This window comes from Monodon monoceros, unplaced genomic scaffold (assembly GCF_005190385.1).
Source record: "Monodon monoceros isolate NGI ecotype Baffin Bay Population unplaced genomic scaffold, NGI_Narwhal_1 Super_Scaffold_15, whole genome shotgun sequence".
NCBI classification, from domain to species: domain Eukaryota; kingdom Metazoa; phylum Chordata; class Mammalia; order Artiodactyla; family Monodontidae; genus Monodon; species Monodon monoceros.
The window spans coordinates 69620946-69633024 of record NW_021703771.1 but is presented as its reverse complement, the minus strand read 5'-3'; the positions used below and the strand labels follow the sequence as shown (position 1 = coordinate 69633024).

General features: G+C 34.2%; 1 protein-coding gene across 4 annotated transcripts in view; it reads left to right on the top strand.

The window, feature by feature from the left end:
* SHPRH (SNF2 histone linker PHD RING helicase) overlaps window positions 1-11292 on the top strand; it is an 82233-nt gene extending 70941 nt beyond the window's left edge. For 2 of the 4 annotated variants that reach the window (XM_029223742.1, XM_029223744.1), the window contains exons 26-30: window positions 3659-3751; window positions 4428-4514; window positions 5283-5461; window positions 7963-8043; window positions 9321-11292. In XM_029223742.1, coding sequence (XP_029079575.1) covers window positions 3659-3751; window positions 4428-4514; window positions 5283-5461; window positions 7963-8043; window positions 9321-9417 — 537 coding nt within the window. In that variant the 3' untranslated portion in view covers window positions 9418-11292. The remainder of the gene's footprint in view (window positions 1-3658; window positions 3752-4427; window positions 4515-5282; window positions 5462-7962; window positions 8044-9320) is intronic. The other 2 variants (XR_003793695.1, XM_029223745.1) reach the window with 2 other exon arrangements.
* Window positions 11293-12079: the final 787 nt, after the last annotated feature.

The following is a 12079-nucleotide window of genomic DNA, read 5'->3' as shown; positions in this document are numbered from 1 at the left end:
GACCAAAAAAATATGTTGAGAGTTTTTAATTGTATTCTAACCCGCTTTTATTTTTATTTTGTTTATTCATTGTTTTACTCAGGTGTGTTTGGGATTGAGAAGCCTAAACATACATATTAAAAATTTTTACATTGAGTAAACTGGTTGAGTGTATACTATTTACAAAGGACCATGCTAGGCTCTAGGTGATATAAAAGTAAATGCCATTTGGTCCTTGTTTTCAAACAAATATCAACTGATAAATGACAGGAATATACTGTACTCTGAGATATGATATAATATCATATGAAATCATACTAGATAGAATCATGGCAGGGCAATTAATTGAGGAAAAAGCTATTCTTCTCTAAATAAAATCTCTCATCTTTCCCTTATGAAAGACAAATTTAAATGTCAAACAAACATAGAAAAGTCTAATAAAGTAGTAAAGTCAAAGAATACTTAGTTTTGGGCTTCCCTGGTGGCGCGGTGGTTGAGAATCTGCCTGCCAATGCAGGGGACACGGGTTCGAGCCCTGGTCCGGGAAGATCCCACATGCTGCAGAGCAACAAAGAGTAGCCCCCCACTCGCTGCAACTATAGAAAGCCAGGGCGCAGCAATGAAGACCCAAAGCAGCCAAAAATAAATGAATAAATAAATTAATTAATTTTAAAAAAAAAGGAATACTTAGTTTTTAAATCCACATATCATTCATCAAGCATTTGTGAGTTACTAAAGCTAATATAATATAGCACTTTTGCTTACATTACTGCATTTTATACAATTAAATGTGAACTACATATAGAAAGTTAGGAAAATATTTACAACATAAATTTAACATGTACAGTATATGAGAGGTCCTACAAACCAGTTTTTCTTTAACTTTTGACCAACAGTTCCACATTATATGCCTTTCCAACAAAAATATGTGCACAGGTACCCAAAGGTATAAGTATAAGCATAGTCACTGAAGTATTGTTTGTAAGAACAAAAAAGAATGAAATCAACCTAAATATATATTAATAAACAAATATTTAATAAATTGTTGTATCCTAAATATTGTGCAGCCATTGAGGTGAGGTATATATAAAGGTCCTACGTGGTTAAGATTGCCAAGATACAATGTTAAATATAAAGGCCATGTTATAAAACACATTTAAAAATATTTGTGGGGTGTGTGTGCATTTTTATAGAGGCTTCTAAAATGCACAAGAAGGTCTAACAGAATAAATGCCAAATTCTTAGTGGTGTTTAGAGAGAGTAAGGCATAAAATAATAGACTTAAATTTTTTAATCCTAAACTTCTATTAACTTAGTTGTCCAATGAACATACATTGCTTTTTTGTAATTTTTAATAAGTTATCCAAGGACTTTCCTGGCAGTCCAGTGGTTAAGACTCTGTGCTTCCACTGCAGGGGGCACGGGTTGGATGGGTTGAATCCCTGGTCAGGGAACTAAGATCCCACATGCCGTGTGGGCGGCCAAAAAAGAAGTTATCCAAAAAGTGTCTGTGCTGTATGTAGCAAATAGGACAGAAACCAGATCCTTATTTAACTTCTATTCAGTTTTTCTCCTACATTGTACTGCCTTTCTTTTTAGAAAGATCAGTAATGCTTTTTAGATTGGTAATCCTTCACTGTCTAGGGCATTAACTTTTCATTTAGCAACATATTATGAATTTTTATTAAAATAGACTCACAAAGGCAGTGTATTTTCAACACAGCATCTTGTAACTTGAAGCAACATTTGTAATGATAATTTATGATAATTTAAATGTCTTCAAGTAGTCTAAAATGTGAAATCTTTGGGAGAAACTGCTTTAACACATTGGTCTAACATAAGGATTATGCATTTTGGCTTTGTTTTCAAAAATTGTGTAAGGCATGCTTGCTCAAACCAAGGAACACATATATGAGCTACCCTCTTCTTTCTTCAGTTTTCTCATTCTCAATAGCCACTTTCTGTCCATCTGGAAGAAAAGGGTATTAAGGCCATCTCACTCCCCATGTAGCTTTCTGCCAAGCAGAGCTTTGGATTTCCAGACTTCCTTATTGTTCTTCTTTCATAGTAGGAAGTAACTGGACTGGGACCAAATGGTTCAGAATTGTAGCATTTGGAAGGGATCACTGAGAGCTACCACTGAATTGGCCAAATTTTGATAAAAGAGAATATTCTAGTCTTTTCCTTCATAGAGTTAGCACTCTGGTTTGGAATGTTGCTTATAAAAGACTATTCTGTTTTCTTTTGAAATTTTTGTAAGAAGCAGCTTAATTGATAGAAGCATTCATAGTTATCCTGGTATTTCACTTGAAGATATCTTTGAAAATGAGACCTTGCAAGGAACATGGACATTTCTGTCTAAATGACTAAATGATCACATTATGCTAATTTCCTGTTTTCTCTTATTTGAAATAATTTTGCTCTTATTTAAGATAAGTTTTAGATTGAAGTAGGTCCCTTATACTTTTTAACCTTGCAAGTATAATTGAAAGTCTGCATATCCAGAGAAATAAATGTAGATCCAGGATTTTAATACGAGAATTTTTAAATTTCTCCCATAATTCTTTGTTGGTAACTTTAAAATTAGTAAAGCCTTCTTCCTTGTTTTGTTTATATTTCTACCTTTGAGTGTCTCTTTGTGTAAAAGTAGTAAGGGGGTGTGATTTGAGGAGAAGAGTAGTATGGGAATATTTTTACTTCTTTTTGGTTAGACCTGCCCCCCTTGTAGGATAATCTCTGTCATTGTTGTGCTCATATTTAATGTCTCTGAAAGATAGTAAGTTATTGGGTATCTACTGTTTGCCAACTATTGGGCCAAACGCTTTGTATTCATTTTCTCATTTAACCATCACAGCAACCTTTGGAAATAGATGTAATTATCATCCCTGCTTGACAGATAAGAAAACTAAGGCTTAGAAAAGTTGGAATCTATATAACTAAAGGAGTTGCAGCACTGGCAGATGAATTTCAATTTATCTCACTCAAAATCTTATGCCCTTGATCTCCCTGTCATACCATCTCCCAAAGCATTCCAGGAGGAAGACTTTCTCAATGAAGGCTACAAAAGCACTTGCCTTATTTCTTCATTTTCTTATTTCTTCACTTTTTCTCATTTTCATACTCTTATCCTGGAAATGGTCATGGAAAAGTACAAAAAGCACTCTTTCAATGTTTATCTAGCTTTGTATAAATCTGCTTCCGTCCAAGTGGACGTCATTTGTACCTCTGTCATTGTAGTGCCCTTGTAAGAAAGGATTCTTTGTGGGTTAGATTCTTTACTATTTGCTTACTTTGGAGTTTTGATTCATTATATTCTGAACATTTTCAATGCCATAATATCTGAAATGAAGAGTGTTTTTAATATAAATTCTGCTTATCTAAAGTAACAAAATTTTGTAACTACAAAACCCAGCCACTTAACTAAAAACTCTTATCTTAGGGTCATATCACTGTATGACTTTCTGGTGTGCGTTTTTATATTTGATTCTCTCAGGGCGTAAGTCCGTATCTTGTACAGTTTGAGGCTAAAGAAAATTTCCAGCAGATACAAAATGAAAAAGGATGAACACATACGTTCCTATCATATAGTTTTGATAATAAGTGTTTTATGTTAGTTTTCCATTCCACTGTTAACTGGATTTTATTTGGTAATAATGTGTTTTCTTCTTTGTGTTCAAAGGGCAGCCATTCTACAAAAGTGGAAGCTGTGGTCAGAACTCTGATGAGAATCCAGCTGAGAGATCCAGGGGCTAAAGCACTTGTTTTCTCAACGGTACAATCAACATTTTCATCCTCATTGTTAACTCGGAGTGGCTTTCTGTTTCAAATCACTTTTTATCTGAGAAATAATTGTTAATGTTTGCCAAAATATAATTGAGATTTAGAATTACTGATAGATTTCTCCATGTTAGATTTTTTTTCTGTGTCCATTGGATAGAATTATTTTTAGAGAAATTTGATGATGCTTCACAAGGCAATTCCTATAGCTACATTTCATGTTTTTATATTAATCTTACTAGGGATTTTCTTATATTAATATTTTTAAATTGGAATCTCTAACCTTGAAAGTCACTTCATGGATGAACTTGGTTAAGGCAAAGAAAATTAAAATAAACTATTGAATAAAAGGTATTGAGTAAAGCTTCTAGTTTTCATTTTTGGAAGATAACCACATCCATTAAGCACTCTGTAATTTGTTTTCTGTTGTTTATGTTTATCATAATTCATTTACTGAAGACGCTCATTTTTTTTACCCTATCTTTAACCAGCATTTGATACAAAAAAATCTTTCAGTATAGAACAAAATATATTAATGGTATTATACTTGAAGTTTTTGTTTACTTAATTCTGAGGTATAAAGGATATTTTGGTTTAGTCACTTTTCAAATTTTTGTTATATGAAAGCTGTTTGTAAATACTTATTTTCCTATTATTTTATGTGTTCTTAGTGGCAAGATGTATTAGACATTATTTCAAAAGCTCTCACTGATAACAACATGGAATTTGCACAGATCAGTCGTGTTAAGACATTTCAGGTATGTCAAAAGACTTATGTTTTTTTGGAGTGGATTCAGTTGCAAATTGAAACTGCTCTTAACTAGCTTACTTGCATTTATTGTCTTGTGTCGTATAAACCACAAAAACATGGTTTGAGTTCTTGATTATAAAATTAACATTTAAAGGCAAAGTAAAGAAATTGCATTTATTTTCCATCTATTCAGTTATACCCATAGCAAACCATATTTAAAGATCTTCTGATTTGAGGTCTGTTTCTTTAATATAGGAAGAGATGGCCTATGACGCACCTTTTGAATGGACAGAGGCCTCATTGCCCCTGGGATTAAGCTCTAAAGTCACTGCATTAGGCAAACTGCGTATGGTTAAACTATGCTTACATCACACTCAGCACAATGACAGGTGCACACCTAAGTGACAAACACAAAAAAACACCAAGAGTAAATTTAGTAGATTCATGGCTCTTACCTCACACTCATTCTTGCATTCTTTCTCTCACTTTTTTTCCTCTAAGCTCATATAGTTTAATTTGCATACATCACATACATGTATCTTGTGATTCCATTATATATCATAAAGAACAAGAGAGGTTATGTGACACTTTTTTTCATAAAGTCAAGCAATAAGTTTATGTTTTCTAAAATTGGTAATTTTACATTTAATTTTCTTAGTCACTACATTTCACAATGACCTGGGTACCGTTAGGCATTTTAACATGAGCTACCTATAATATACTGCTCTTAATTTTAACTATCCAGCTAAAATTTAAACGTACCTTTCTTTTTTAGGAGAACCTTTCAGCATTTAAACATGATCCCCAAATCAATATTTTGCTGCTGCCCCTGCACACAGGTTCTAATGGATTAACTATCATCGAAGCAACTCATGTTCTCTTGGTGGAGCCCATATTGAACCCTGCCCATGAGCTTCAGGCCATAGGAAGGGTGCACCGGATTGGACAAACAAAGTAAGGGCTAAAGTTAACATCAGTAATATTTGCTCCAGCTTCTAAGATACAGATCAGCATTTAAACTCTTCATTTATGTTCATCATAACCTATTCATTTTTAGTTACTTCCTTATGTATTAAATTTTCAAGTGTTATTAGATGACCAGAAGACATTTTGAGATTTGCAACCCTCCCTTCTCCAAGCAGCAAACCCCCAAATTCTCCTAGATTTTTGTCTCCTCCTTTAGAAACTACCCTGATCATTTCATCAAAACAGCTTCTTAAAATACTTAAGACAACTACTAAGTTGAAGGCATCTATCATAACTTTGAGAAGAATTGACTTTTGATTGGCTAAAGTAGCCTGTATTTAAAAGAAGGTATATTTTGTACATGACTGAAAACAAATAGCTCTTCTATAAATTCTTCCCCTTAGGAAATACAGCCTTCCAGGTCCACTCTAAGAGACAATTCGTTTAGTTTAAGGCGCAAAGTAATCCTAATAGTAGATATTATGTAGTATGTACTACTTTTATTCAAATGTCAGAATGGACAATTATCCTTTATAAGGTCTCTCAGATGTATTACCTCCTGGATGTTAGATGCTTTGAATTTTTTTTTTAAATGCATCCATACTAAGCACTCATGAAATCAATATTGATCGAATACTTACCATATGTCAGGTGTTATGCTAGATCCTGAAGATGCAGATTGCATAAGGCATCATTGGTTTCCCCAAGGAGATCACTATGTGGTACAGGAAACATGATTTAACATATTATAGTAGAGTGTGAGAAAATATAATAGAAGTACTGTGGTAACAAAAGAAGGGAGTGATCTCTTGTGCCCTAGAGAGTCAGGAAAGGCTTCATTAGATTGACTCTTAAAGGAATAATTATTCCAAAGTTGGGCTAGAAAAGGGTGCTCACACAGCCAGAGTTGCCTGTGCAGAAACACAGAGGAAATAAATAACATGATATTTCTAGGGACCCTAAGAAGTGAAATTGCTGGAGTATAAAGTATGTGGAGAGGAGTGGCAGGAGACAAGGTCTTATATGCCGTCCTCAGAAATGTGGCCTGCTTTGTAAGCAGTGGCTGGGAGAGCAAATGATGACTTTTAACCTCAAGCAAGAAAGAGACATGTTCATCAGGCAAAATATGGCAAAGTAATATAATTGTAATAAATGCAAGCTTGTTCTAAAGTACTACCAAGTAGCATTTGAAACGTACTTATGTCTTATTGGGTTATTCCTTTTTGTTTGGTTTGGGTTTTTGGCGGTGGGGTCGGGGGAGCAGGGCGTTGGCTTTTTTGCTTTTTGGTTTTGTGTTATATCTTTAAACATTGAGTTCTTATCATTATCTTCTAAAGCATACAGTGGACTCATCCCAGATGTAAGGCCACAAGTCTAAAAAGGCCTCTCAACACTGTTTTACAATCCTACTATGCTTCCCTAGTAAATAGATTTTTCTACTTTCTGAGGAGACTCTCTTAAGTCTCCTGTATCTTCCTCCTCCCCTTTGAGGATGATCTTGCCTCATTCAGAGAAAACAGATACAGTCAGATTAGAAGTGCCTCATCTTTCCATCACCAGCTTGAACAGTCTAGCTGCATCAATACCCACATAGTTCATTCAGTAAGTTTTTATTGAGCTCCTCCTGTGTGCCAAGCACTGTTCTAAGTACTTGAGATGCCCTCACAGGGCTTAAACTCTAGTTGTAGGGGGTTGGTAGAGAGGCAAATGGTAAACAATAAGCATGATAAGTGAAATATATACTATGCTAGGAGCAAGGAAAAGAGGATTAAGAGTGCAGGCGGCTGGGCAGGAAGGCATGGAGGTTCTTATGAAGAAGGTAACAGCCGAACAAAGAAATGTGAAATGAGATAAAAAAGAAAGTCATGCAGATACCTGCCATCTCTGCCTCCACTTTCTGCCTAAAAGTCCGTCCTCCACACAGCAGCCAAAAGAACTTCTAAAGTATAACCAAGAATAATTCAAGTCATGCATTAAACCCACTGATGGCAAGAATCCAAATTTTTGCCATGTCCTACGAGACCCTTTGTGATTTGACCTCCCTGCCCTTGGTTTACAACATGCTTTGGCCATGCTAGCCTTCTTTCTGCCCCTCAGACATTTTAAGCTTGTGCCAAGCACATTCTCTTCCCAGGACTTTGCATTTATTTGCTGCTGCTTCTACCTGGAAGCCCCTTCCACTCCTCCTTTGCTTACTAGCTGTCTCATCCCCATCAGTCATGCTTCAAGTCAAGTGTCACCCTCCTCATGTCATTGTCTGCACCTGAAAATATCTTATTTTGTGTGTCTCCCCTCAATAGATACTTGTTCACTCAGATTAAATCATTTGTTGTATTCACTGTTGACCATTGCCCCCACCAGCACCTGGATTAGTCCCTGCCACGGTAGATACCAACTGACTGACGAATATAACATATAATATATGAAGTTTGTTTGTTCTAATTTGTTTTAAGGTGTTTTTAAACTTATAATTGTTATGTGCCTTCTAGACCCACTATTGTACACAGATTCTTAATTAAAGCAACAATAGAAGAAAGAATGCAAGCAATGCTGAAAACCGCCGAGAGGAGGTACGTAACAGTTTACTTCAAGTGGACAGGAGAAGTTTTCCTGTTCATAAAAGGTTGTATAGGTGTGTAGAACTTCTTCACCTAGATGACCACTTAGTCAACCGGAAGATTTAAGTGCAAATACTTTTTAAAAGCACGGTATGGCATTTTACCTCTCCAAAATTTCCCAGTTAGTACTTTGGGCATTCTATATTTGACTTAGTTTATTAATAAGGATTGTAATATATAAAAATATTTAAACTGTCCTACTATTAAAGAAACTTCAGTTCAGAGCTAGTATACTTTAAATCACCCATGTGTATTGGGGCGGGGGGTGGAGGGAGGAACTATCGTACATTTCTTTGCCACTGGATTACTTTTAAATGAAATCTATCTTTATGTCCAACCTAAAAGCTTTAGTCTGATAGCTGTAACATGAAATTTAGAGTGCTGCTTGATACATCACACAGGTAGAAAGGTCTGGGCTTAAAACTAGGCTGGTAATTGTGGCATTAATTTCAAAGGCAGAACAGAAGCAGAGAGACCAGAACAGCCTTAATTTTGAAAACTTAAGTTTGGAATCATAAAACTTCCTAACATTTATTTCCTAATTAATTTTCTTTAAAGTCATTTTGAAACATAAACTAATACCTAACTGAATCCTTGTGAGATAGGTATGATTGGAAGATATACTCAGAAGAGATGATTGCCTTAGAAGGGATTGTTTCCACAGAGGTACTTTGCATAGCAGAGAAGCCATTGGAAACCAGAAATTCTCTTTAATTGGTGGTCTGGGAAAGAAAGGCTACCACAAGAGCTTTTTGCCTCAAGCATGAAGGCTTTTTGTTAGTGGTGTTTCCATATGTCACAGAATTCAGTGCTTATATATAAGCTGCCTCAATAAAACAGCAATTAAAAGAGCTGTTGGATTTTTCTTGAAACAAATTAACTTCGGATACCAAGAAGGTAAGTTGTAAGGTGAGAGCTTTAGTACTAGCTGGCAGGGGTTTTGTTTCTTTGTTTTATTAATTGTGCAGAGAAAGACATTTTATGACCAAGTTTGAAAATGGTATATAGAAATCTTCACTAATTTTAACAAGTTGTAATAATGATCCCATTGCCTACTTTCTTCCAGGAGTTTCCTATAACTCAATTACAAAAACTTAGAACAAATATGTTCTTATATAAGAATATAATATTATGTACTATTATGTCTTATATTATTATTATAAAGACAAATATAATAATTTATTCCTTGGGGTTTCTTTCTGATTCTGCTCACTTGCAAAATCCTGCAGTCACACAAGCCCATCAGCGAAACATTCCGAGGCCTCTGTCTTGACTGTGGCTGATCTGGCAGACCTATTTACCAAAGAAACTGAAGACCTTGAATGAAGTACACTTGATTCAGTCCACAGACTTTAATGTGTTTTAAATTTTTCATAGTTTAAAGAATAAAGTTATAAGTTAAACAATCCAATAGATGTCAGTAAACAGTGTTCTTAGTTGAATGAATTTATTTCTTTTTCAGTTGTACAGTGTCCTAGTAGTTATTGAGTCCTTTCCAGTATACTGTTTCCACAATAGCTATAAAGATTTTTAATTTTACACTCCGAATAAAATATTTGTTTTTGTTCCAAAGAGTACCTCTATCTGAGGGAATTAAGAGAGGTAATGTGTACTTTTCTTTTGGTAAGATCAGTCTTAAAAAGAGTTAGAATAACAGAGTAAGTCAACTAGTCTCCTTGTACATGACCTGGTATACTCTACCAACTAGATCTCATCTTTGAAAGAGCCTTCAGTATCTTTAGCACATGATTCACCAATATCTTATTAGTGATATTTTTAAAAGATGGTGAATTATGTTAGCTCCTAATTCTTTGAGTAGATGTAGACTGTAACTCCATAAATAGTAACTTTAGAGTAATGCAACTCCTAACAATAAGTTAATATTAGGCAATTATTTCTTTTCTCTGTATCTTGCCACTAAAAATCAAAACACGGCACACTTTAAGTATTTCTATTCTATGTTAAGTATTATCAGTGTAAGCAGTTAACTTTAGCCTTTCTAAGTGTATTAATGTTTACTTTCCTTAAAATTATCTAAACTGCTTTCTCTACTTTTAATTTGTCTTATTGAGTTTTTACATGTTTTAAGATTGATGTATCTGTAAATATTGCAGTGTTTATCATTTCAATTCTTATTATTATAACATGGCAATATGGCAGGGGTTTTTTTTATCGTTATTATACTAATGTCCTGGGTTCTTTTCCTTTCCCGTGTTCTTGTGTAACTAGACTTTTAATCATTAATATCTAAATTTATGATAGGATTTGTTATTTCATTCCACTAGTACTTTCCTCAAGGACTAGTATTTGATCTTTGGAGCAAGAGAATGTCATATTCACATAAGCAAATAATTGCAAGTGATAATAACCTAGTGTTTCTTCTTCTGTGAAGAATTAATGGACTTTGAAATTGCTAAATAAGGAGTAGCTTGTTGTATCCTAGCCGTTTGATGCAATACAGATGTTCTTGATTTGTTTTCTTTGAGCCTTCAGAGTTTTAAATGACCCTCAGGACTCATTAGCTCCTACTTAGTTGCCCAGAAAACTGTAATAGAAATATACCCTGGATCACATTTGTCCGAGAGGCTTTGGTGCTTAGTTAAGGTGCATTTTCTTATTCTGGTTTATAAGGTGACATAATTCAACTGAAGAAAACACACACACATTTTTGGTGCTTATTTTCTTCAGTTGAAGGAAGATATGCATTGATTCTTTTATATGAAATATTAAACAGAACTATTATTTTTGTAGCTCTTTACATGTTATAAAGAGCTTTCCTATACATTCACGTGCTTAATTTGCCCAACAGTCCTGTGAAGTTGATATAATTAATATCATTCCTGTTTGAAAGGTAGAGAACTGAGATTCAGAAATATTGAGAAATGTGCCTATGACACACAGCAAGTAAACAGTGGAGCCAAGGTCCCCTGACTGCAAATCTCATGTTCTTTCTCTAAATCATATACCTTGTAGAGATTCAGAAGGCCCATGGTTATAATTTAATGATGAACATATTTCAGTATTTCTTTTTGTTTCCTAGTATTCCTTTCTGCGCTACAGTTTTAGGGAAAACAATTTGATATGCTTTAATTTTGTAAAAAAAAAGAAATATAAATATATAAATATACCTATCTGTATTAGAGAAAACCTGCTCTTATTTATTTCTGTAAAATATTATCAAATAAATATTTTAGTGTAAATTGAAATTTGGGGATTTATTTAATTTCTGATCCATAGAACATACTGCGTGGCTTTGGGGGTTTTGTTTTGTTTTTTTGTTTTGTTTTTGTTTTTTTGGGGGGGTTGTTTTTTGTTTGTTTTGGTCTCTCGACAAAAGGTGTCAAAATTGTTTATACCACAGAATCCTATATTTTATAGACATTTATTGTTTCTTCAAAACTGTTGTGACACTTCTCCCAAATGATTGTTCAGAACAAATTCAGATCTCGTCCCCACATCTTGGCTGCAAGCAAAGGACTTCTTTGTTTCCTCCTTCCATCATTTTATATTCTCTGAAATATCACTATACTTATAAATAGTTGTTCTTAAATGGGTGCTTTATTAATGAACCAGTGAGAAAAAAAAATGAGGTAGTTCGAGTCCTTAGCTGAAATGCATTTGGATCTGGGGCCACATCTCTGTTTAAAGAATCGAAGTGAGCTTACTAGGACTGAAAAGACTTATTTATATACAATGTGAAATACATATACCTAATTCCTTAGTCTTTTGCTTCAAACCCAGGTAGCTTTACTATGTCTATTGCAGCTTCAACTTTTCTCTCTGTATGTGATCTCAGTAGAATGGCCCATGTTTTAGGGATACAGTATTAGGGATTGGTCCCTTTCATATCATATTAATAACAACAAACTGAAAACTCTCTACATTGATAATTCAACATATAACCACAAATTCTTTATAAACAATTATCAAACTTAACAATACTTGTCAAAATATTTAGGATTTGAATTTAATAATGCAAGATTAATCA